This window comes from Narcine bancroftii, chromosome 4, assembly GCF_036971445.1.
Source record: "Narcine bancroftii isolate sNarBan1 chromosome 4, sNarBan1.hap1, whole genome shotgun sequence".
Classification (NCBI taxonomy): domain Eukaryota; kingdom Metazoa; phylum Chordata; class Chondrichthyes; order Torpediniformes; family Narcinidae; genus Narcine; species Narcine bancroftii.
In genome coordinates this window covers 73,076,747-73,103,878 of record NC_091472.1, presented here as the reverse complement: position 1 = coordinate 73,103,878, position 27,132 = coordinate 73,076,747, and the positions used below count along the sequence as shown (strand labels likewise).

The 27,132-nt window shown below is 39.2% G+C and overlaps 1 protein-coding gene across 4 annotated transcripts in view; it reads left to right on the top strand.

Moving 5' to 3' along the window:
- The first annotated feature begins 248 nt into the window (after positions 1–248).
- The window catches only part of tfb1m (transcription factor B1, mitochondrial), a 92,877-nt gene continuing 65,993 nt past the window's right edge, over positions 249–27,132 (top strand). Inside the window, exons 1-3 of one of the 4 annotated variants that reach the window (XM_069931614.1) lie at positions 249–389; positions 7,988–8,128; positions 22,214–22,365. In XM_069931614.1, the coding sequence (XP_069787715.1) occupies positions 7,996–8,128; positions 22,214–22,365 (285 nt within the window). In that variant the 5' untranslated portion in view covers positions 249–389; positions 7,988–7,995. Of the gene's footprint in view, positions 390–625; positions 930–7,987; positions 8,129–12,794; positions 12,884–22,213; positions 22,366–23,030; positions 23,122–27,132 lie in introns of those variants that run through there. The other 3 variants (XM_069931615.1, XM_069931616.1, XM_069931617.1) reach the window with 3 other exon arrangements.

Sequence of the window (27,132 nt, the reverse complement as noted above, 5' to 3'; positions counted from 1 at the left end):
TTTCAATAAATATTTAGTTCAGCCCTCGACTTAGTCCAAGTTTTTAATTTTGGCCCTCCGTGAATTTGAGTTTGATACCCCTGCTTTAAACCCAAAAGAACAAGCTCCGATTACCTGCAAAAATGGCCCGCCCCTTCGCACGTGCTTTCAGGACATCCCGCCCATCTACACAGCTGTGATTGGTCAACGGCGCCCAAGCCCCTCTCTCTGATTGGCCAGAAAGACTGACGCTCAGTGCTGTCCCATCAGCGGGTAAGATGGCTGACGCATTGAAGTTGCGGTCCCCACTCCACAAATGTGTGCATTTTAGTTGGGATTGATTGCCGAGTTTTCCACTCCGCATTTTGCTCGCTATATCCCGTCTCATTCGCCCGCACGCCGAGCTGGGGGTGAGTGGCTTCTGCTCCCTCTCGTCCTGGCGGCGGCCGCGGCCGCGAGCGACGGGGTTCGGGGCCGTCAGTCCCGGGAATGTTAAAGGAGGGGAGATACTGGAACATGGAAGCGGGCCCGAGGAATGAATAGGCGTATTGATAGAAAGGCAGTGGGAGCAGAGAGGTGGAAATGGGGGGGACTGCAGACCTTGGGGGGGGGGGGGGTGGGTAGAAGTGAGGGGAGTGAAATGCAAAAGACGACAGACGGTGTTTGCAGTCAAGACACAAGATGCCGGAGGAACTCAGCCGGTCTCGCAACGTCCCTATGTTACCGACGTTTCAGGCCTGAATCGTAGGACGCTGCGAGACGGGCCGAGTTCCTCCAGCATTTGTTTTGAAAAGAAGCGCGGGTCAAATCGAATCAGGGCGGGCGAAGTGGTGATTTTTTTTTGTTCCGGGTCGAGATCCGAAGCGTGGCAGGTGTGGCTTCCTCTGCTAAAGTTCTTCCAACAGCCCATCTTGTTTTTACTACATCGGTCAGAGGCGAAAGGCTGAGAGGTAGGCCCAATACAGGAAATGGGAAGGAAGCATTCGACCGGGCTGGGGGCTGGGGGCTGGGGGCTGGGGGCTGGGGGCTGGGGGCTGGGGGCTGGGGGCTGGGGGCTGGGGGCTGGGGGCTGGGGGCTGGGGGCTGGGGGCTGGGGGCTGGGGGCTGGGGGCTGGGGGCTGGGGGCTGGGGGCTGGGGGACACTCAAACAATTATAGGGGAAGGTGGGGGCGGTAGGATGAGAGAGATCAGTTGGTACATGAAAAATTTTTGGATGAGGATTTTGAATATAAAAGCAAGATAAATTGGTTTTTTTTTTACACACCCAGGTCTATTAAGATGCCCTACAGAAAAGAGTTAGTTCATGATAACAGCTAGGGATTGTTTAGGAATTGGCTAAACCTTTTGAAGCGGGTTCGATCTCAAAAGTTTCGATGACATAAAGTGTGCAGCACTCGCAGATTCGCCAGTAATTTGAACATATGGATGTTTTTGAAGTTGTAAAACCAACCACAACTTGCTGAAAAAGTTTCCCCTTCACTTCCTTTTTCTTTTAATATTCAACAGAGACTTGTTGCTTTAGCTTAAATTGTTATCTGACTTAATGGTTGTGATCTTCAATCCAGATAATTAAAAGGCGTTCCATAATTTCCATTACAGAACTATGCCTAACAATCGCTTTAATCATACAAAATGCTGTCATTTCATGTTCTTTAATTTTATCTTTATTGATTAGAGTTCGAACAAGTGTTTCATTCATGCTATTTTAGCAAATGATGCGCTATCTTATTGCTTAATAATTTTGTTTCTTTTCCAATGTTAGCAATTTACGATTATGCGTGTCTCTTTCATCGTATCTCCTTTTTCCACTCCTATTGTTTGTAAGGGTACACTTTTATACCACACTATTAAAATATTAGAGCAGCCACAGCCTTACCACTCAAAGTCTAGAGCGATACTAAAACAAGTTAAAACAATAATAAAGTTGAATGAACGCAGGCGAGTGCTGCTACGTTAAATTATTGTGCCACTGTTGGGAACACAATATTAATAAAATTTAAGGTTTTGGTTATTACTATATTAAAATTATAAACCGCATTATATCAAAACCTGTAATAAAAGGTATCTGTACTCTGTTTTTGTAAAAGTAAAATTTGATACTTGGTTATCAGTATTCCTTGTAATTTCAAACAAACACAAGCAGAATCAGACATGTCATTAGCGAGTCATGGACCATGGATCTTGGTTTGAACTTGAAGTGCAAGTATCATGTTGGGGCAAATTTAAAATTGTTTTGCATGGAATACATGTAACACTTTCATTTGAATGATGTTTTGCCCTAAATGATTTTATGAAAACAACTATTTCCTTAAAAAGAAAAGGGTGAGAGAAAGGACCGACACGATTGACAGAAAGGATATCAACGCGGAAAATGCGGAATCTATATGGGTAGAACTGAGGAACAGCAAGGGGCGTAAAATGTTAGTGGTGGTGGTATATAGGCCTCCAAATAGTAGTGTAGAGGTGAGGGAAGGCATGAAAACAGAAATTACAAAAGCGTGCAATAAGGGAACAGCTGTCATCATGGGAGACTTTAATTTGCATATAGATTGGACTAGTCAAATTGGTAAAAATACTGAGGAGGAGGAATTCCTTGAATGTTTACAGGACGGTTATCTAGACCAATATGTCGAGGAACCAACTCGGGAGCAGGCCATTTTAGATTGGGTATTATGCAATGATAAGGGGCTAATCAACAATCTTGTTGTACGAGGCCCTTTGGGTAGGAGCAATCACAATATGATCGAATTCTCACTCGACATGGAGAGTGATGAAATTAAATCCAAGACTAAGGTCCTGGATTTAAATAAAGGGAATTATGATGGTATGAGACAGGAGTTGAGTAAGATTGATTGGGTGCTGTTTATGGGGGAGTTGACTGTGGATAGACAATGGAAAGCATTCACAGATCTAATGGAGAAATTGCAAAAATCGTTTATACCAGTTTGGTATAACCAAAAAAGGTGACTCAACCGTGGATAGCAAGGGAAATTAGAGACAGCATTAGGTCCAAAGAGAGAGCATATCAATTGGCCAAAAAAAGTACAGCAACCGAAGACTAGGAGCAGTTCAAGATGCACCAAAGGAGGACAAAGGGATTAATCAAGAGAGCAAAAATAAATTACGAAAGTAAGCTTGCAGCAAACATAAAAACCGTCTGCAAAAGCTTTTATAAATATGTCAAGAGGAAAAGATTGGTGAAATCCAGAGTAGGTCCTTTGCAGTCGGAATCAGGGGAATATATAATGGGGAATAAGGAAATGGCAGACTAATTAAATTCTTACTTTAGTTCTGTTTTTACAAGAGAGGATACAAATAACCTCCCAAGGATGTTGGGAAACATAGAGACTAATGCAAGGGAGGAACTGAAAGAAATCAGTATCTCTAAGGACATGGTCTTGGGGAAATTGATGGGATTGAAGGCAGATAAATCCCAAGGACCTGATAATCTACATCCTAGGGTACTTAAGGAAGTGGCCATTCAGATAGCAGATGCTTTAAGAATTATTTTCCAGAACTCGATAGACTCAGGATCCGTACCCATGGATTGGAGGGTAGCTAATGTTACCCCACTATTTAAAAAGGGGGGTAGAGAAAAAGCAGGGAATTATAGGCCGGTGAGCCTTACGTCAGTAGTGGGCAAAATGATGGAATCCATTATTAAGGATGTAATAGCGGAGCATATGACTAGCAGAGAAGGGATCGGACGGAGTCAACATGGATTTACAAAAGGTAAATTGTGCTTGACAAATCTATTGGAATTCTTTGAGATGGTGACAGGTAAAATAGATGGGGGAGAGTCAGTGGATGTGGTGTACCTGGACTTCCAAAAGGCCTTCGATAAGGCCCCACATAAATGACTGGCTTCCAAAATCAAGGCTCATGGGATTGGGGGCAAAGTATTGATGTGGATTGAGAACTGGCTGGCAGGTAGAAGACAGAGAGTTGGGATAAATGGCTCATTTTCTGAGTGGCAGGCGGTGACCAGTGGGGTACCACAGGGATCTGTACTGGGACCCCAGCTGTTCACAATTTACATTAATGATCTGGATGAGGGGATTGGATGTAATATCTCCAAATTTGCAGATGACACTAAGCTAGGAGGGGTTGTGTGCACGGAAGAGGGGGTCAGGAAGCTCTAGTGTGATTTGGATAAATTGAGGGACTGGGCAGATACATGGCAAATGCACTACAATGTGGATAAATGTGAGGTTATCCACTTTGGTAATACAAACTGGAGGGCAGATTACTATTTGAATGGCAACAGATTAAGAGATGGGGAAGTGCAGAGAGACCTAGGGGTACTTGTACACCAGTCTCTGAAGGCGAGCATGCAGGTACAGCAGGCGGTTAAAAAGGCAAATGGTATGTTGGCCTTCATATCAAGAGGGTTTGAGTATAGGAACAAGGATACTTTACTGCAGCTGTACAGGGCCTTGGTGAGACCACACCTGGAGTATTGTGTGCAGTTTTGGTCACCTTATCTAAGGAAGGATGTTCTTGCAATGGAGGGAGTGCAGAGGCGATTCACCAGGCTGATACCTGGAATGGCAGGAATGACTTATGAGGAAAGATTGCGCAAATTGGGATTGTACTCGCTGGAGTTTAGAAGATTGAGAGGGGATCTCATAGAGACATATAAAATTCTGGCAGGACTGGACAGAGTGGATGCAGATGGGATGTTTCCAATGGTGGAGGAGCCCAGAACCCAGGGCCATGGTTTGACAATAATAGGCAAACCATTTAGGACCGAGATGAGGAGGCATTTCTTTAACCAGAGGGTGGTGAATCTGTGGAATTCATTGCCACAGAGGGCAGTAGAGGCAGGTTCATTAAATATATTTAAGAGGGAATTAGATATATTTCTTCAGTATAAGGGGATTAAAGGTAACGGAGAGAAGGCGGGGACGGGGTACTGAACTTTAAGATCAGCCAAGAATGGCGGAGCAGGCTCGAAGGGTCGAATGACCTACTCCTGCTCCTATCTTCTATGTTTCTAAATTTACAATGCATTCTATTGATAAATGAGAATTTATTTTTTTGACTCTTAAAATCACACAGAAATTGCAAATATTCAAAGGCAAGAATTATACTAGTATGGTCTTGATTTGCTGTTTTTTATTGAGAAATAGTTAATTCTTCAATTTTGTTTTCATTGATAGTCTATAGGAAATCTGTTTTGCATCAGTGATATTCTTACATTATTTATGAGGATAAAAGATTATTCTACCATTTACTTGCAGCCTTCATTTTCTTCATTTGCAAAGATATTGTGGGGAAACCGAATAGTAAGCTCTTTAAAGGATTGTGGGTTGACAGCTCCAGTAACCTGACAAAAATCATGTACAAATATATCTTACTACCTTAGAACATTACAAACCCTTTGGTCCTTCTGGTCTGTGCCAAATTAATTATAATTAAAATCACCACTTTGCCCGCCACTGACCTGCATCCACTGTAGTCCTCCATATCCATCCCATCCATGTACAGTTCCTGTCCAAATTTTTGTTAAACATAAAAATTGAGGCCACATTCACCACTTCAGCTGGCAGCTTGTTTCACATTCCCACTACTCCGTGTGAAGAAGTTTCTCCTAAACTTTTCCCCTTTCACCCATGTCCTTTGGTTTGTAATTCTGGAAAAACTTTGCATTTAGCTATTTGCCTCATAATTTTGTATATCTCTAGAAATCTTCCCCTCATTCATCTATACCCCAGGGAATGAAGTCCTAAAGTGTTTAACCTTTCCCTGTAACTCAGTTCCTGAAGTCCAGGCAATATCCTAATAAATCTTCTCTGCACTCTTTCAACTATATTGATATCTTTACTGTAGTTTGGTGACCAAAACTGCACACAAATACTCCAAATTGGCCTTACCAATGTCTAGTACAACTTTATCATAGTATCCCAACTCAACATTTTGAGATTGGAAACAATGAGTAATGGATCCAGTAAGTTGAACCATTGAATGTAAAATTTGGGATATCATGTTGCAACTGATCAGAACATTGGTGATGAGCCATTCTCAAACTTTTTATGACTATGGCTTCCCTAGGATTCTGCTCAAAGTTTATGGGCCCCCTTCCCTGTGAAGCAGTCAAGTTTTAGGTTCTGTACTTTATCCTCCCAACTGTATAAAGATATTTGTTTTGTGAGGTGAAAAGAAAACAAGACATGTACTGAAATTGGAGGGGGGGGGGGCACAGGACGTTCATTGGGAATGGCTGGCCACAGGAAAGAAAAGGTTGCAATAGGGAGTGTACAGAAGAGATTCACCATGGATGTTGCCTGCAATGGAGTCATTAAAAGAGTTTGAATAGGTTCAATTTATTCTTTCTGAGGGATGACCTTGAGGAGGTTATAAAATTACGAAAGGGATAGCCATGGGAGTCTTGGATTTGAAGGCATGTTTGTGAGAGGGGAGAAATTTAAAGGAGATTTGAGGGATAAGTTTTTCCACTTTAATGGTGAAGGATATTTGGAATTACAACTTGCCAGAGGAGGTGATGGGGGCTGATACAATAACAACTCAAAGGTATTTAGATAGGAAAGTTGCTGAGAGATTTGAGCCCAAAACAGACAGATGGGTTCAGCATTGACAGCCATCATGATCGTCTTGGAAAATGTAGGCTAAAAGTGCCCATTTCTATGCTGCATAATTTTGATTCTAGAAACTAATTTTTAAGGTAGAGGTTGTTAAATTCTAAACCCAACTGCGGTAGAGGTCAGTATGTAAAAATAAGGCTTAGGTACTTGCTGTCCAAAATGGCAAGGGCACAATCTAATTCAGTGTTCAGCAAATTTATTCTCTCTAATTAATATTAAAAAAACAAACAAAGAGAAAGCCGTGGATCTTAATACACTCCAATGTTCTGTGGAAGCCTTGTACTCACTGCTGAGCTATTTTACTGTAGTCATGATCATAGAATTTATTCTGTGATGTGGAAGATATTCAGGAATGTCCCAACCACAAAGTCAAACCTTGTCTGAATTATTCAGTAATTCATGTCTCAGTCATCATCATTCTGATGAAAGGAATCAGGTGATACCTATTTATGAATAACCTTGCTGTCAGGGTGCAATTCAAGAACTTTTAGCAATTCAGGCACCTGACTTCGTCACAACACTAATCCAGACATAACACGACAGGCTTCATTTTGTTGTGAAAGTAATGATGAGATTCACATTTTCCATTGTAGATAGTGACAAAAAAATTCAGGGTCTACCCATTCCATCATGGAAATAATCTGTCAAGCAACCCAACTGCAACTAAAAAGTAATTTTATAACAGAAAATATTCTCTGCAGTTCATTTTAAGATGCTTCTTGAGAAGTTAATCCTTTCCATATCTCTTTTAATCTAGTCTTGTCTTTATTTTGGATTCTGTATGTGATTTTTGGCCTGAAGGTGGCTTCTATATTACATTGCACAACTTGAATTCCTTGCTGGAGCATTTTGATATGCTTTATATGAAAGTATCCATAAATTCTGTTCCCTTAATTTGTGGCATACATTTTTCCTGTCCATTGAGTTCAGTTATTTAGATTGTGTGCATATTAAATAATGATATAATTCATTTAACTGGGCAGTGTTCTTTTCCCAGATGGTTTCTTTAGTTGTGAAACTTCAACAGCTCTGAATGTAACATTACTACGGTACAGAAAATAGTCATAGTCTTTCTAAAATAGAAACCATCTTATTTTAAACAAAGAAAAAAGTGACAGAAACACTCAGCCGATCAGGCAGCATTTGTGGAGAGGGAAAAATAGTAAACATTTTGTGTTGTAATCCATTTGAAAGAATTGGGAAGGAGAGAAAAGAATTTGTCACATAATAGGACTAGGCCCATTTTGCATGCATTACCATTCAACTCTATTGTGGCTGATACTTTTACCTCTGCACTACTTGATGCTGTGTGTTGCTTAGGAAGCTGTTAATTAAATCATTCTGGTAGACATTTTGAATTTGAGAAGATTTCCATGTCCTAATCTATTTTTATCCAACTCTAGGATTAACCATGGCCGCAGGAGGAAAAATTATTTCTTTCCGCTTGCCTCCTCTTCCTACAATTGGAGAAATTATCAAGTTGTATAATTTGAGAGCGGAAAAGCAGCTTTCTCAGAATTTCCTGTTGGATTTAAGATTAGCAGGTAAACAGGTTTTAAATTTTAATCTTAACATTATTTTCCTTAAAGGTCTAGGGATTCAAATGTTTCCAGTGCATCTTCCTACTCTTCTCCACACGGGAGAAGTTGTATGTTAACATAATTAATTTGTTCATAGTGCTATTTTACTCCAGGTAATTTGAAGAATTAATGACAAATGTGCGTGTAAACATTTAAAAGTGCAATAGGACAAATATTTTGGAGGATTTAATATATAATGTAATCTGCATTATGCTTTTCCTTAAAAGTTAATGCCACTCTATTTCTCAAAGTGATCTGTAAATAAAGCAATTCTATGGGTTGAGTGAAATTGCATATTGTTTATGCAAAAACTTTATCAGTTTGATTGAGACATATCAAAGCTTGTTTCTTTGAAGCAACTACATGAAAGAGATAACTAGTGAAGCTGCTGTCTGCTATCAATTTATGTTTACTTTTCCATGAACTACATTTTTTTTATAAGGGAAGCAAGTTATTAATTATATGTATTTTCATGACTATGTCAGTGTTAATATGGTTCACTGGTTTACTGCTGATATACATTAATTCTCCTTGAATTATAAGATTTAATATCAACTGCATGTTAAAAATATTTTGATGAATATGATCTGTTATTTTCCATTAAAGAGCAATAGCCTAAGAATTACACTTTGTCGGGTAGTATCCATGAAGAAATTAGACTGGTATTGTTCATGTATACATCAGCAATCATTTAACTGATTGAAAATTTATATTAAAATCTGATTCTTTTCATTTATAAAAAAATGTTTAAAAATTGGATTTCAATTTGTTTGCCTGGATTTGTTTTCTGAATAAAAATGCAAAAAGTTTAATTGATTCAGATCTTTACAATATAAACTTTGAAAATTTATTAAATGTGGTGAATGATACAAAATCTAGACAATGTTAGATAATGGAATGATTTATTTAATTCTATTTTAAATTTTAATTTCTGAGTCAAAACATTAAGATTTGTTTAGATTTCCAGTTAGTCTGCTTTTGTCTACTTTTTCTGTCATAAACTTTTGCCCATTTTTGTAATAAAAACAGCTCATAAACCTTTCATACAGAAATTACACCCATCAGTCCAGGTATTGTGCTGCATCAGATTTGTTCCCCCTACTTCCCTGCTTCTCAACTGTTATGATTTAAATATAAGCAAAATCAATGTGCCATTTATTAAATTAAAGGTACCATTCATTGTACAGTAAAGTTCCTGTTATCCAGAATTCAAGCAACCAGCAACCTCAAGCAACCTTCAAAAAAATTCACAAAATAAATACAGGTTTAAAATTGGCGGACCTCGCCATTAGTTCTCCATTCACACAACATGCCATCTCAAACATCCGGAAAACTTGCTTATCCAGCATCTACCTATCCTTATAGGGGCCAGATACCACTTACAATGGGATACCATTAGTGGTCCATTTATCTCTGTGAGGAAATTATCTGTGGCTTGAATTTCTGTATATTATTGTGATAGAATGATAAGACGTTACTGATGAAGAAATACCACTTCTAGTATTCCAACATGGATTGGCTGTCTGAAAAATAATAAATGGGCATGGAAATCTTTTGAACGGTGCATAAAAGCTTTGGAGAACTAACATACAGGTGATTTCACAAATTCTTCAAATCCACTAGTGGAATAGATGATCTGATGTTACTATCTTTCCCAGGTCAACATCTTCAGAATCCAGGTTCTAATCACACTCAGCCAGCTCCAGCGAGTAGGCCATACTGTCCACGTCTAAAACCTATCTCCTAGAGCAAGCACCTATACTTCCACTGCTTCAAGAATATTTTCGAAACTTCCTTTGTCAAAGTCTCTCAGACAACAGTATAGGGTAATTCAATTAAACCACTCACCCTGTTGAGATCCACCTTGGCAGAGTCTGCTGATCCCTTTAGGGGCTCATTGGTCACCAGAGAACTTGAGTATAAGTAAGTGATTCCCATCCTCAGATACTTAATTTAAAAAAATAGTTAATGATCCAGCAAAAAAAAAAAAGAAATTGGGCTACACTAGCTCTTTGAAAGAACTACATAATTAATCTTATTCTTTCTCTCTGTTTTTCACTCTTCAAGGTCATTTTTTGCTTGAAAAATATTGGGATGAGTTAGAACTGCAGACTGCCTTCGGTGTTTTTCCACTTCAATTTATAGGCAATCCAACGTAGAAGTTAGAAATGTACTGGATGGTATTTTGACACATTTGATTTGCTCTCCTGCTAGATTCACTATTAAATCCAGTGGCAGTTCTGATTTGTAATAAAATACATCTGGCATCCACTGAGGGCAAGTAATTGAGGTGATGCAAAGGAGAGTAGGCAGCTGGATACGGGGAGGTTGATACATTAGTGGAGGTGATGCGATCTTTGACTAGCTGTTGCTCTGAAGGGTCTTTTTCTCCTTGTGAAAAATGGTACTGAATCTTGGTCAGACTCTGCTTGCTTTTGAATGGCACGTAAGAAAATTGTTAACTATAGCGCCAATCTTGATTTACTGCACATGCAGTAATCCCATATATTTGAATGAGATTGTTTATCTACACTTAAAAGATAAATTCAGGTATGTTTTAACACACACTGTTTTAGACTTTTATATTTTTTGGTATTTTTAAAATTAAATTGAACTTGCTTTTCGTCACTTTGAGGAGAATATCTCATAACACTCTGATTTCACAAATCAAACAAATTCCTAAGCTTTTAATATGTTTTGAAAGCCGTGGTGCCCTGTATTGGGTACATTACCCCAGTTGAGGACTAACAAGTGATTTAAAAACATAAAGCATAATTTCCTTACTTTTGTACTCCTTTCCACTACGTGTAATAGTCTTCTCATCCAGTCCTGTCACTGTTAAATAAGCAGAAAAATTGGAAATACTCAGTAGGTCAGACACTATTCTGTGCAAATCCGTACTTTTAATTTTGAATTCTGACCTATTCCTGTGCTTGCTAAATGCGGTATGCTACTCTCTCGTGATGCTGGGTGGTGACATCATCGCGCGAGAGTATCTTACAGCATACTCTCTCACGATGCTGACTCGACCATGTGCTCAGTCTCTGTAGCAATCACACGGGCAAGAGAAATTGATGACCTGTCAATTTAGTATCCTCACCATCCAGCAATTAATTTTAGCTCAATTCTTCAAGCATTCTTCACGCCCACTATGCTTTTAGATGTGCATTGATGGTTTTTTTCAGTGTGGAATAAAGGTACTCAAATTATAAACAATGGTAGGTGCAGTATTCTTTTTTGACTTACAATGGGTTAGCTGGAATGTAACCCCATCATAAGTTGAGGAGCACCTGTACTTGGAAATTTTGATCTGTGTTCCAAAGTCCAGGTTATGAATTCATACCTAAAATAGCAGTGTAGTGTTCACACTAACAGAGTGAATAACGAGACTGGCAGTCGACAGGTTTGTTCCAAACTTTGCTGCTTTATTACTTGGTTCGCTGAGGCTTTTTAAAGACACAACCTGTTCCCGCTGTTGGGAACCGAAAGTTGTGTCGCCGACTGGTAGCTATTCAAATTCTGCACATGCAGGCTCTTTGGGGAAAGAGGAAGATGTCCAGCGCCATCTTTGGTGCGGGCTGCTCCAACCGCGCGCGCATTACAATCAGAGCTGGTTTGCCTGTACACAAAGTGCGATGGTCGCCACGAGTACTTAATACAGAATCACCATTGAAAATACATTTACTCTCTGCTTTTTATCCCTGATCTACTTCTTTCAATCCCATTCATTTTCCATGGTACCAATTAGATGATAGTTTATCAGTTTTGGTTGAAAGTTATCTAAAATTTCAACAAATCTCTGCTTTTTCTAGCTAATGTAGAACCATTTTAAAGTATTTAAACAGTCATTGAGTATTGGTAGAGAGTCTGCAGATTGTGTTGTTATTTTCACAATGTTTCCCTTGATAAAGTCTGAAATTAAGAATTTTTGTGCCCGTTCAGAGATTAGCATGACCATTTGTCATTTTATCAGACAGTTGATGTTAGTCCAATGAGGTGGGAAGACTTAATGAAACCCCTTCTTGGGCAACCTCCCAAGATTAGCAGTAATTCCCATGGTTTAGCAGTTAATGAGGCGTCCTTGGGAATGACAGCACATCCACAGATGGGTAGGTAGAGGCTGAAAGGATGGTAGATTAATAATATGTGAGATGGTTTGCACCTTCTACTACTAGAACTCAGTTCTCAACTGCATCCCAAATGCTCATCTCCTTTGAGTGGCCATTGGTCAAAGACTTTCAGGTGTCTGTAAGGATGTTGCATTTCTTCCTGGAGGCTTTGTCTGCTAATCTCTTTCGTAATAGTGATTGAACTAGGAATTCCACAACTTTTAAGATGAAGAAGATACTTATATTTGGATATCCTTTCAAATTAAGAACCAGAATTTGCAGAAAATAAATGATGTTCCCAAGTAGGAATTTTCCTTCTAAAACAGACATTCTCAACAGGGGCCTCACTGGTGAGTCACGTGATGGAGTAGTGGCCGGACGGTGAACTCCAGCCCTCTCCAGAAAAGTCGGGAAAAACAAGAGAAAATACAAAGGCACAGAAATACAAGTTAAAGAAAAGTGAGTATAAAGGTGGAAAGAAGATGGAGACAAAAGGAGAAAAATCAAAATCAACGGAAAGAAGAGAGGAAGAGAAGACAACGGAGGAAAAAGGTGAAGGCCTTACCTGTCCGAAGAGGCCCGCTGTGGAGAGAGGGCCCCACTACCTCAGGTCGGTAGAAAAAGAACTACAACAATGGCTCACAGAGCCGAGTAAAAGTGCGCAACCGCGCATGCGCGACTCAGGAGGGGAAGGGGAGACTGGGGATAAAGAAGATAGAAATAGGAGAATAAGGAAAATGTTGGATGTTGTAGGAATGTTGTCTGGTAAAGAGTTGAAAATAAGAAAACAGAAATGGAAAAGGAGGAAAGGTAATGATGGAAAAACGGAAAGAGAAGATAAACAAAATATAAAATGGCTACGCTGAACTATATGACTCTAAATATTAATGGAATACATAACCAAATTAAAAGGAAGAAACTACTAAATTTACTGAAAAAGGAAAAAATAGATATAGCATTTGTCCAAGAAACACACTTAACTGAATTGGAGCACAAGAAATTAAAGAGAGATTGGGTAGGACATGTAACAGCAGCATCGTATAATTCAAAAGCAAGAGGAGTGGCTATATTAATTAGCAAAAATGTGCCATTTAAAATAGAAGAGGAAATAATAGATCCAGCAGGGAGATATGTTATGATAAAATGTCAGATATATTCAGAGCTTTGGAATCTACTTAATATATATTCACCTAACGAAGAAGATCAAAAGTTTATGCAAGATATCTTTTTGAAGGTAGCTAATACGCAAGGGAACATACTAATAGGAGGGGATTTCAATCTGAATTTGGATCCAAATATGGATAAAACGGGGAAAAAAATTAACAGGAAGAACAAAGTAACCAAATTTATAATTAAATCAATGCAAGAAATGAAACTTGTGGACATATGGAGGAAACAAAACCCAAAAGAAAAGGAATACTCATACTACTCGACTAGACATAAAACATACTCAAGGATAGACCTATTCCTGTTACCAGCCCACATTCAAGGGAGAGTTAGGAAAACGGAATATAAAGCTAGACTATTATCGGACCACTCACCCCTGTTATTGGCAATAGAGCTAGAGGACATCCCTCCAAGAATGTATAGATGGAGATTAAACCCCATGCTACTTAAAAGACAGGATTTTAGAGAATTTATTGAAAAACAATTAAAAATGTACTTTGAAGTAAATACGGAATCAGTGGAAGATAAGTTTATACTATGGGACGCAATGAAAGCATTCATTAGAGGGCAAATAATAAGTTATGCAACCAAGATGAAGAAGGACTATAACCAGGAAACAGAGCAGTTGGAAAGGGAAATAATAAACATAGAAAAAAAATTAGCAATAAAGGAAGATACAACCAAAAGAAGAGAATTGGCGGATAAAAAAATAAAATATGAAACATTACAAACATATAAGGTGGAGAAGAATATAATGAAGACAAAACAGAAATATTATGAACTAGGTGAAAAAACACACAAAATCTTAGCATGGCAGCTTAAGACAGAGCAAACTAAGAAAATGGTATTGGCAACAAGGAAAAAAGACAAACAAATTACATATAATCCAAAAGAAATTAAGGAAAACTTCAGAGAATTCTATGAACAATTATACCGAACCGAAAACGAAGGGAAAGAAGGGAAAATAGATGAATTTTTGACTAAAATTGAACTACCAAAACTACAAATAGAGGAACAAAATAAATTAACAGAACCATTTGGAACAGTAGAAATACAAGAGATAATAAAAAATTTACCAAATAATAAGACACCAGGAGAGGATGGACTCCCAATAGAATTCTACAAAACATTTAAAGACCTAATAACACCGCCCCTCCTGGATGTAATCAACCAGATTGATGAGACACAAAACTTACCAGATTCATGTAAAACAGCAATAATTACAGTGATACTAAAACAAGGGAAAGATCCACTCTCACCAGCGTCATATAGACCAATATCTCTGCTAAACACAGATTATAAGATAATAGCTAAACTATTAGCGAACAGATTAGCAGAACAGGTACCGAAAATGGTAAATTTAGACCAAACTGGATTTATCAAAAAAAGACACACAACAGACAATATTTGTAAATTTATTAACTTAATTCATGCAGTAGAAGGAAATAAAGCACCCGCAGTAGCAGTTGCTTTAGACGCAGAGAAGGCCTTCGACAGAGTAGAATGGAATTACTTGTTCAAAGTATTGCAAAAATTCAGTTTACCGGAGAAGTATATTAATTGGATTAAAGCATTATATAAGGGACCGTTAGCGAAAGTGACAGTAAATGGACATGTATCAAAGCAATTTAACTTAAGCAGGTCAACGCGGCAGGGATGCCCACTATCACCATTATTGTTTGCGCTAGCTATAGAACCACTAGCAGAATCGATAAGAAGAGATAATAATATAAAAGGAATAAAAATAAAAGACAGGGAATATAAAATCAATCTGTTTGCGGATGATGTGATAGTGTACTTAACAGAACCAGAACTATCAATAAAAGAACTATATAAGAAATTGAAGGAATATGGAGAAGTGTCGGGATACAAGATAAACGTAAATAAAAGTGAAGCAATGCCTATGAATAACGCGGATTTCTCAAAATTTAAGGAGGAATCCCCATTCAGATGGCAAATGCAGGCAATAAGATACCTAGGTGTGCAAATAAACAAAAATCTAGGCCAATTATATAAACTCAATTACAATCCACTAATGAAAAAATTACAGGACGATTTAGAGCATTGGAAAGAGCTACCACTAACACTGATAGGAAGAATAAACTGTATTAAAATGAACATTTTTCCAAGGATACTATACTTATTTCAGGCATTGCCAATACAACTGACAGAAAAATTCTTCAAAGAGTTAAAGAAAATAATAAGGAGATTTTTATGGAGAGGGGGGAAACCGAGGATAGCACTAGATAAATTAACAGAATGGTATAAACAAGGAGGCTTACAATTGCCAAACTTCAAAAATTATTATAGAGCCGCACAATTAAGGTACCTATCAGATTTTTATCAAACAAGGGAAAAACCAGACTGGACGAGACTAGAATTAGATAAAATAGGGGAAAAGATACCTGAACACATATTATATAAATGGGACGAAAAATTGGTACAACATAGAACTTCTCCAGTATTACACCATCTCCTCAATATATGGAAGAAGATTCATGTAGAAAGAAATAAAATAAATTACCAAATACCAAAACTAATATTGACGCAAAATAAGCTACTCCCTTTTACAATAGACAACCTTGCCTTTAGAAAATGGGAAAAAAAAGGGATTAAAAGAATAGAAAATTGTTTTTCAGGAAGTAGATTCTTATCCTTTGAACAAATGAGAGATAAGTACAATATAACGGGAGATACAGCGCTGGCATATTACCAACTGAGATCCTACTTGAAAGATAAATTAGGAAGCAACTTGAGTTTACCAGAGGGAAGTAACCTTGAATATGTGATTACAGATACAATGTTAATCAAAAGATTTATAAAAAATATGTATATTAAACTGCAAGAAAAGGAGAATGAGGAAACAAATGGTAAAACTAAACAAAAATGGGAACAAGATTTAAATATAAAGATAAAAAAGGAAACATGGGAGAAGTTATGCTCTGGAACGATGAGAAATACAATAAATACGAGGCTGCGTATGATACAATATAATTGGTTACACAGACTATACATTACACCGCAAAAGTTAAATAAATGGGACCCAACAGTATCTGATAGATGTTTTCGATGTAAAAAAGAAAGGGGAACAACAATTCATGCAATCTGGACATGTGAGAGAGTAGAAAAATTTTGGGATGATCTCAATCAGATATTAAATAAAATAACAGAAAACAATATACCAAAGAATCCAGAGATCTTTCTCCTAAGTAACATAAAAAATAAAGAATTTGGAATTGACTTGGAAGATGCACAAAAAAGATTTGTCAAGATAGCCCTAGCCGTAGCAAAAAAATGTATTATGTCAACCTGGAAAATGGAAGATAATTTGAAAATACAACAATGGTATATAGAAATGAATAAATGTATTCCATTAGAAAAAATAACATATAGTTTAAGAAATAATATTGAAATATTCGAACAAGTATGGGAGCCTTACATTAAATACAATAGCGAAAACCTACCGGGAACAAACATTACCTAAGTTGATGGAAGGAGAAGAAAAGAAAAGAATGGACTCAGTAGAATTTCTGGTGTATTTTTGTTGAATGACAACATTGTCTAACTGAATTAATGCAACCTAGATTGTATACCTAAAATGGATGAGAGGGGGGGGGGTGGGGGGGTGGCTTGGGAGGAGGGAGGGGGGAGGGAGAAAAAGTAACTGTAAATGTGTGGAAAAGAAAAAGTGTATATCATGGCTATTGTGATTTATGGTGTGAAAAATAAAAAATTTTAAAAAAAAAACAAAAAAAAAACAGGGGCCTCACTGACCACCTCTGGGCCCCAAAACTTTTAAGTAAAAGGTTTGTTTACTTTTCATCTCAAGCAACATAAATAATTTATTTGCTTTTTATGTTGTCAGAAGGACAAAAGTATGGAAGAAACCAAACCTTGACTCTTTCACAGGAAAGAGGTCTATAAACTTTGAGCAGAGTCCAAGGGGGCAATAGCTGAAAAAAAGGTTAAAAGTGGCTGCTCTAAATGAAAGATAATTTTCTTTCTATCATGTTCTTTCTGGGAAAGTAAAAGTAAAGTTGGACTGCATGTGTGGAGAAAATAATGTCTGCAGACTGGCTTAATGTTTTTCCAAATATGACCTGTGTATGTTATGGCATGTAGGAAACAGGAGTTTGGCACATTGGCAGCAAAAAAGGGAAAGCTTTTTGCTGTTTTGAATCTGGTAGAGACAGAAATTAAATTGTACAAGGGTAGTTTATCCCCTCAACCGTAGTGCTAGCAACCAGAAAAAGCTAGAAGCCAGGAGCTAGAGTCACGAGTGGAAGGAGGATCAGAGTTTAGCCTGTGCCTAAATTCTGGAAAATTAGCAGTAGAATCTTTATCATGCTATGTCTGGGTCAAGTTCAAGTTTCTTGTCACGTAATACCTGATACAGTGATAAGGGTTCCTTTGAGTGGCCTAGAATAGTCATTCTCAATCTTTTTTTGGCTATGCCCCTCTCCCCTCCACCCACCATCCCCAGGACCCGGTTGTTTCTGGGCCTCCTTCCCGATAAAGCAGACAAGTTTTGATTTCTTCCATGGTTCTCTCCTTCCAACTACATTAAAAAAAAACATTTTAAAATACTTATGTAAGATGAAAAAAAGATGAGGTTTTTACTTAAATATGCTGTGGCCCCCGTTGAGAATGGCTGGTCTAGAAAATTGATTCTAACTATCATTCCGCCATATAATGTAGCAGGACAAAAGCACAGCTATACGTCATAGAGTTGCAGTGAGAAGGATCAAATGGAATAGGGCAAGGGTAGTATGAGAGCACTCTGGGGTTAGGTAAGTGTTGTGGGTCCAACAAGAATGAGCAGCATAGACTTGTAAAATTACTTGAAAGCTCAGTTTTAATAACAAAATAGGTGTTGATTATGAGACATGTCAATTGTGCCTTGTACTTGGCACTGTTTAGCTCTGCACATATGCTTTTGACAAAGTCTTGCATGGTAGGCTGACCTGGAAGGTCAGATCACATGGGATCCAGTGTAATCAGGTCAATTGGATTCAGAATTGGCTTGACGATCGGAAATAGAGGGTGGTAGTAGAGGGTTGTTACTCAGATTAGAGGCCTGTGACTAGTGGTGTGCCACATGGATCAGAGCCAGATACATTATTGTAGGTCATCTAATGACTTGGTTGACAATGTAATTAGAATGGTTAGTAAGTTCGCAGATGACACCAAAATTGGATTTTTAGTGGACGGCGAAGAAGATTAATGAACATTAGGATCAATATTTTAAGGTAAAAACATCATGAGATGGGACCGGAGAAGGAGTCACCCAGTACTAAGGAGTAACAGGATGCAGGTGTGACCTTGTACGCTCAAGATAAGTTTGGCACTAACAAGCTGATGAGCAGCAGACTAACAGTGAAGGGTAGCAACAGCTTATTCATTGGACAGTGTAATGGTATGATAATTTACTAAGTGTGTGTCCTGAGTTATAAAAAAACACCACTTGCTGATATCAGGAGAATGCGCCTTCTCCAACTAACACTGTTAGTTGCAAGTGTTACAATCCGGTAATAAAGAACCTTGATTTCGACTCAGTCTGGTGTCTGACTCACTCATTCTCGAACAAAGCAGACCTAACAATATGAACTGTGAAAATGGACCAAGGAATATCAGATGGAATTTAACTCTGATAAGTGCAAGATTTTGCACTTTGGTAGTTGTGCCTTGCATAGTAAATGGAAGACCCTGGAGAATGCTGTTCAACTTTGATCTGGATACTCAGGTACATAATTCCATGAAAGTGGAAAGTGAAGAAGGTGTTTAGCACATTTGCAGGAGCAGAGATGTTGCGTCCCAACTGTACAAGATGTTGTTGAGACTGCACTTGGAGTATTGTGTGTAGTTTTGGTTACTTGCATATAGGAAATGTATCTTTAAGCTAGAATAGGAGCAGAAAAGATTCCCAGGAATGGTACTGGTAGGCTTGATCTACAAGGATAAGTTGGGACTTTTCTCTCTGGAGCATAGGTGACAAAAGGGAGACCCTTATAGAGGTTTATAAAATCAGATGGGCATAAATAAGGTAAATAGTCAGTCTATTTCTCAGGGTAGGGTAATCTAAAACTAGAGGGTCTTGATTTATGATAAGCAGGGAAAGATATAAAAATAACCTGATGGGACACATCCTCATTTAGAGGGGAGGGAGTATTTGGATGAGCTGCTCGAGGAAGCGGTAGAAGCAAGGACAATTGTAACATTCAAAAGATATTGAGACGAGTACATGGATAGGAAGGGTTGAGAGGAATATGAGCTGAATGCAGGCAAATGAAACCAACTTGGAAAAGTTGATCTGAAGAGCCTGTTTTATGCTTTAGATCACACATGTCAAACTCTGGCCCGCGGACCAAATTTGGCCCGCGATATAATTATATTTGGCCCGCAAGATCATTTCAAAAATGTATTAGAGGTGGCCCGCCCTGCAGCGAGAGCCGATGCTGTTTTTTGGTAATGTCACCCCCACCATCCTCCCCCTTCATTGCACATCCTTCCCCATTGTAACACGAGAAATTGTAACATGAGAAGTTTGTCGATGTCATGAGCCGGCAAGCCAGTTGGAAGGCTCCCCGCACAACCAGTCACTTTTCCCACCTGTCGAGCGGTGCGGCGGATGGGCGAGTGCCTGTGATTTCCTGTCGGCGCGACGGGCATGGCAGGCTGCGCATGGCCCCCGGGCAGCGCGAGCCCTGCGCGACTGGCACCAGACAGCCCTTCCACAGCGCGAGCGCACTTCTCCCGGTCGCCACGGCCTTCAGCGCTTGCACCCGCGCGGACGCCAGGGACGGCTGGTTTGGCCCTGCACGTGAAGAGAGAGATGGTGGCTGTCCGCAAAGGCTGATCGGCAGCGCGCTGGGCCTGAGTGGGTGGGTGGGCAGAGGGTGTAGGTGAGGAGTAATGGGCAGGGGAAGTTATGGTGGTGCGAGGGGCAGTTAGAGGGAGGGATGAGTAGAAGGAGGTGTGGATAGGGAAGAGGTAAAAGGGGAGGGGCAGGGCGAGTAGGGGAGGGGTGATTAGAGGATGAGAGACGGGTAGAGGGAGGAACAGGTTGAGGGGAGAGACAATAGAGAGGCGTGTATAGGATGGGGTGGGTAGAGGCAGAGCGAGTGGAGTGAGGGGTGAGTAGAGGTTGGGTAAAGGACTGGTCAGGTAGAGGGATGGTGGGTCGAGGGTGAATAGAGGCCTTGAGCCTGAGGAGTGAAATGGACACAGCCTGTGAATGCTGACTACATCTCCACAGGGACCAAATATGTTTCCCTCAGGTCAAGCAAAGGGTGAACTTGAGCTACCTACTCCTGACCTGTAACATTATCCTCCTAAAGTTATATCCTAAAGTTTAACATTACATATGTTGAAAGAAGAGAAAACATGCAGACGTTGTTGAAAATTTTCAATAAATATTTAGTTCGGCCCTCGACTTAGTCCAAGTTTTTAATTTTGGCCCTCCGTGAATTTGAGTTTGACACCTTTGCTTTAGATGATTCTATGACTGGAGGAAAGTTGCTTATTTGCTTTTTGTGTTTGAATGGAAGTAACTAAACTGAGAGAGAATCCCACAGAACTCCCTTTGGAGAAGGCGCTGGAGGCAAGTAGCGAGAAAGGTAATGTGGCTGTGGAATCAAGTCTGGGTCTTAGAGCTCGAGAGCAGCAAGGATTACAGATAGGGAGCAGTGAGAGAGAATCCCACTGAACTCCCTTTGGAGAAAATTGTACAGTATTTCTTTTAACATTGCAATTATTTTATGGAGATAGTATCATGAAGTAACTTTTTTCCAATCATACATGATCTCAGTCTGGAATCTTGATGGAATGGGACATAGTGTTTTTCTCACAAGTTAGGCATTTCCCCATATCCTGTAGTTTAGAGTTTTTTTTCCTGAAAGGTGTTTGTGCCACAGCCTGATATTTGGGCACCTGGTGTTGGATGGAACCAATAATGTAATGTTATCTAAGGATTGTATTAGCAGTGGAATGGTAGAAATGAAAATGGGGATGCAAATAGTATCAAATTTGATGAGAAATAAAAAGAGGGAAAGATTGGCTTAATGGACAAAGCATTTAATTATAAATTTTTGACAAATCTCAAGAGTTGAAGTTTACTTTGAGGACTGGAGTGGCTGCGTTGCTAATTACATATTGTAGATAATGTATGTTCTGGTAAGCATGAGCCTTAAATATCCATTGGGTTTAATTTATATTTAGTATACAGCTCTGTGAAGTTTTTAAAAATATTGTGGTGAAGGGGAAGGTGAGAGCAAACTGCTGATTTCACAAGGCTCATGGTGGTGGAACTTAAATTTCATATGGATTTCTTTTCCCCTTTCCACTAGTTGACGTACAATGCATTATTCAATCAGGGCAAGCAATTTTTCTGTCTAACCCAAAACATCCATTGGCTGTCCGTTTTCCTCCAGGGATACTGCCTGACTTGTTGTGTTTCTCTATTAGTTTTTTTTGGCTAAATGTTGTTATTAGGGACCAAATTCCAAGACAAGTTAACTTTCAGAATATGACCAGATCTGCAATATTTTTTTAATGTTAAGGACCTGAAAGATGATGTTTAAAGTTGCCTTTGACTGGATAAAGAAGTTTTAAATTCTTGATAATATTTAGTTTGGGCAACACAGGAATAAATGATTGGACTGAATTAAAAAAAAATAAAAGTTACATCTAAGCAAGCTTTAATTTATCAATTGTTTACAGCTTTTGAATTTAACTTGGCAGATTATGTTGATTAACACCAAAACATTCCCTTTAGATAAAATAGTTCGACAAGCTGGCAATTTGAGGAACTCTTATGTTTGTGAAGTGGGCCCAGGACCAGGAGGTATCACCCGATCAATTCTCAATTCTGGTGTTGCAGAACTGCTTGTGGTGGAGAAAGATACCAGATTTATTCCTGGTTTACAGGTAAAGATGCTGCTATTATAATGGCTCATAATAACATTAATTAATATAAAGGAATCACAGTTGTGTCTGTTACAAAAACTTTCAAATAAAACATGATAAAACTATCTTAAAAATATTCCTTCTCAATATTTCCTAGTTTGTTTTGAATAGTTTCGTCAATGTCATATTGTTTATGCGATTATGAAAACTTGTATTGAGTGGCATTGCCTCACTACAGATGGAAGAAATATCTGTCCAGATACTTTGGTAATTGAAATAAAAATCACTAAATTAGGACATGTATTGAATCTCCTGACCAAATTGATCAGATATAAAAGGTATATGTAGTATAATGACTCTTCCAGTATTTATGCAATACTTTGAAGTTGCCACCTTGTCTGAATAGTTTCAATCAGATGTGAAGATCTTAAATGACCTCCTTTTAGCACTAATAGCCTGAATATGCCTGAGATTATATGATCTCAAAAGTTAAGCAGGCTCAGAACTGGTCAGTACTTGGAGGGGAGACTGCCTAGGAACACCAGGTGCTGTAGGTTTCTGAGAGGGGTGATGGATAAAAGTGGAGACTCTCTGTCTGCCTTACGGTAGACAAAAAGATAAAGAATTCCATGTATGTTGCATTCTAAATGTAGTATAATGGAACCTTCACCTTTTCTATTTTCCAGGCTCATCTTTTCAGATAATGATAATGAGCCTGTGATATACATTGTACAATTTGCAGATGCACTGAAATTCTTCCCTGCTCCACTCAACCAGGTACTATACTTTTTAAAAAAAAACCTAAATCTATACTTAATGAAATGAAAAAGAGACAATAAATACAATACATAGATAATAATTATTCAGATATCCTAGTGCAAAAAGAGTGTCTTGCAATCATGCAGACAGTCCTTTTGTGGTGTCAGAGCAGTACATGATTAATGTAAACAGGGAAGTTTTAAGAGCCTGATAGCTGTGGAAAAGAAACTGTTCTTAAACCTAGAGGTGCTGGTCTTCAGGCTTCTTTACCTATTGCTCAAAGGGAGCAAAGAAAAGAGATTGTGACCAGATTATGGGATTCCTTTATGGGGTCGGCTGCCTTCTTGAGGCAACACCTCACAATTATGCATTTAACGGATGGAAGTTTGGAGCTTATGATGGACCTGGCTATGTTTTTTTTACTTTCTGGAGTCTTCTCTGTTCCTGGGCACTCAAATTTACAAACTAGGCTCTGATGTAACCTGTCAGTATACATTTCAAAATGCACCTGTAGAGGTTTGATGGAGAATTCAACCACATGACGAATCTCTTCAGACTCCTTAGAAAGTAGAGGTGTAGGTGTGGCTTCTTCGCTGTTGTCTTGATGTGCAGGCATCAGGTGAAGTCTTCTGAAAAAGGAATTCCCAGGAACTTGAAGTTCTAATAATTTTCACCTTCATCCCATCAATGTGGATAGATGTGTAATCCTTTGGCCTGTCCTTCCTAAAATCAAAAATCTGCTTGGTCCCATCTTGCGGATCTGCATGATGTCATTAACCAAGAGACAGCCCACCCCAATGTGCTAGTCAGTGCCTTTAACCAGACGTGTTGCAAGAAAACCTTGCCTAAGTACCACCAGCATGTAACCTGCTGTACCAGAAGGTCCCAGCACTCTTGATCATTGCTATACCAAGATAAGGAATGCCTCTCATTCTTTCCCAAGACTGCATTTTGACAAGTTGGATCACCTGGCTTTCCTCTTTCTACCTGCAGACAGACAGAGCCTAAAAAGAGGTTCCTGAGATAATCAGGTAGTTGCAGGAGGCTGTAGAATGGTTACAGGCTGCCTCAAGTCAGTGAATTGGGCAGTGTTCAAGAACTCAGCTGAGGATCTTCCTCAGGGTTGTTACAGACTTTATCAAAACAGCTGTTGACAAGTCTGTCCCCCACCAAATCATTCAGAGTTTTCCCTAACCAGAAACTTAGATGAACAACAAAATCCAGAACCAGCTGAGAGCCAGACACAGATATTTATGTCTGGAGATCCAGAACACAGAACACAACACAAGGAGCAGGTACAACTTACGAGGAGCCAACTCTCGAGCGAAGTGGAGATTCTGAATGAAAAAGGAAACAACGGAGGATACCTGACAGCAGTGGCAAGACTTAATGACATAACCTGCTACAAAACCAAATCCAGTTCTGTAGGAGACACCAAAGCTTCACTGCCAGATTAACTCAATGCCTTCTAAGCCCCATTTTGACCACCAGAACAAGGAAGAGCCATTGTGCACCCCCATGCTCCCTAATGATCCTCTACTGTCAGTATTTGAGGATGACATGCGTTCAGGAGAGTGAATCCAAGGAAAGCATTTGGGCCAGATGGAGTACCTGGCTGAGATTTGAAAACCTGTGCTAACCAACTTGGCAATTTATTTGTGGATATTTTCAATATCTCGCTCAGGCAGAGCTGTTTCAAACAGGCCTCAATCATACCTGTGCCCAAGAAGAGTGTAGTAACCTATCAAAATGACTGCTGACCAGTGATACTCACAACCACATTGATGGCATTTTGAGAGGCAGTTGTGGAAGCATATCAGCTCCTGTTTAAGATCTGTTCCAATTTGCCTACCACAGCAAAAGGTCAATGGCAGATGTCATCCCTGGAACACCTAGACCGCAAAGACTTACAGCCCCCTCCGTAATGTTTGGGATAAAGACAGGTTTTTTTTTTCCCTTTATCTGTTCCTATGCTCCAGAGTTTTAAATTTGTAATCAAGCAATTCATATATGATTTAAAGTATATGTTCCAGATTTTATTAAAGGGTATTTATGTACATATTGTTTTGACCAAGTAGAAATTACAGCATTTTTTTATACATAGTCTCCTCATTTCAGGGCAACATAATATTTGGGGCATAGCAATGGTAGGTATATTAAAGTCATCATGTTAATATTTTGTTGCCTATCCCTTGCATGCAATGACTGCTTGAAGTCTGTGATTCATAAACATTACCAGATGCTGAGTGACTTCTCTGGTGATGCTCTGCCAGGCCTCTACTGCAGTCATCTTCAGTTCCTGCATGTTTTCGGGGATTGTCCCTTTAAGATTTCTCTTCAGCATATGGAAGGCATGCTCAATTAGATTTAGATCAGGTGAATGACTTAGCCATTCAAGAATTTTCCAGTTTTTAAGCTTTGATAAACTTCTCTGTTGCTTTAGCAGTATGTTTGGGATCATTGTCTTGCTGTAGGATGAAGCACCATCCAATGAGTTTGGAGGCATTATGCCCAGGCCATAACACCCCACCATCATGTTTCACAGTTGAGGTGGTATGCTTGGATCTTGCGCATTTTGCTCTTGCCATCACTCTGATACAGTTAATCTTGGTCTCATCTGTCCACAAGACATTTTTCCAGGATTCTGCAGGCTCTTTTAAATACTGGTTGGCAAACTGTAATCTGGTCATCTGTTTCTGTGGCTAACTAGTGGTTACATCTTGCAATGTAGTCTGTGTATTTTTCTTCATGAAGTCTTCTGCAAACAGTAGTCATTGACTCATCCACACCTGCCTGCTGAAGAGTGTTTCTAATCTGTTGGGCAGATGTTTGGGGATTTTTCTTCATTATGATGAGAATTCTTCTGTCATCAGCTATGGAGTTCTTTCTTGCAATTCCAGTCAGTCCCTTTGTGATTACTGACCTCACCAGTACACTCTTTCTTCTAAATGATGTTCAAACTAGTTGATTTTAGTAATCCTAAGGTTTGGGTGATGTCTCTCACTATTTTATTGTTTTTTCAGTCTCATTATGGCTTCTTTGACTTTCATTGGCACAACTATCATGTGAATTGTTTGATTACAAATTTAAAACTGAGGAGCACAGGGGCAAATAAAGGAAAATAATATCTGTCCCAAACATTATGGAGGGTACAGTATACATCAAGATGCTCTTTATTGACTACAGTTTGGCATTCAACACCATCATCCCCTCAAAACTGAACAGCAAGCTCCAAGACCTGGGTCTCAATACCCCACTATATAATTGGTTCCTGGATTTTCTCACCTCAAGACCACAATCAGTGAATCTGTTGTAACCGTGGACAGAAATGTTAAATGAGGAACCGAACTCCTACTCTTGGTTACCCAGAGTAATGAAATGACAGACACAAGAGGTTTCCCTTAACACCATGCTCTTTACTACGATTCTCAAGACATAGACCATTTGCACAAAATGGCGTAAACTATTTATAGTATTTACACTGGCAGGAATGAACTAATAATGACTCATAAGGCCCAAAAGTGAACGTAGCGTGATCACATCTGTGGGAGCAGGCATGTGCCTGAGACCAGTGTTTTGTGGATCTGGCCACCGCCCATCTTCGTCAATGATGAAACCCAGATATTTCACTGATTTCATGAAAAATACACATTTTTTTGGATCCACTTGAAACCCATAGTCTCCGATGCGGGACAAAATGCAATCAAGACGATCAAGCAATTCACGAGCGTGTGCTCCCATGACCAGGATATCATCTAGGTACACTGCAACTCATGGCACACCATTCAGCATTGTCTCTATGACCTGTTGAAAGATAGCTGGAGCAGTCTTCACTCCAAATGGTAGAGGAGTGTATCTGAACAGTCCTTGGTGCATGTTGATGGTTAGCAAATCTCTGGATTCGGCATCAACCTCCGCCTGAAGATATGCCTCTGCTAAGTCAATCTTTGCAAAGCATTTGGGTCCCATTCAGTTTTGCAAAGAGGTCGTCAGGCAGTAGCAGTGGGTATTGATGGTCGTCCAATGCTG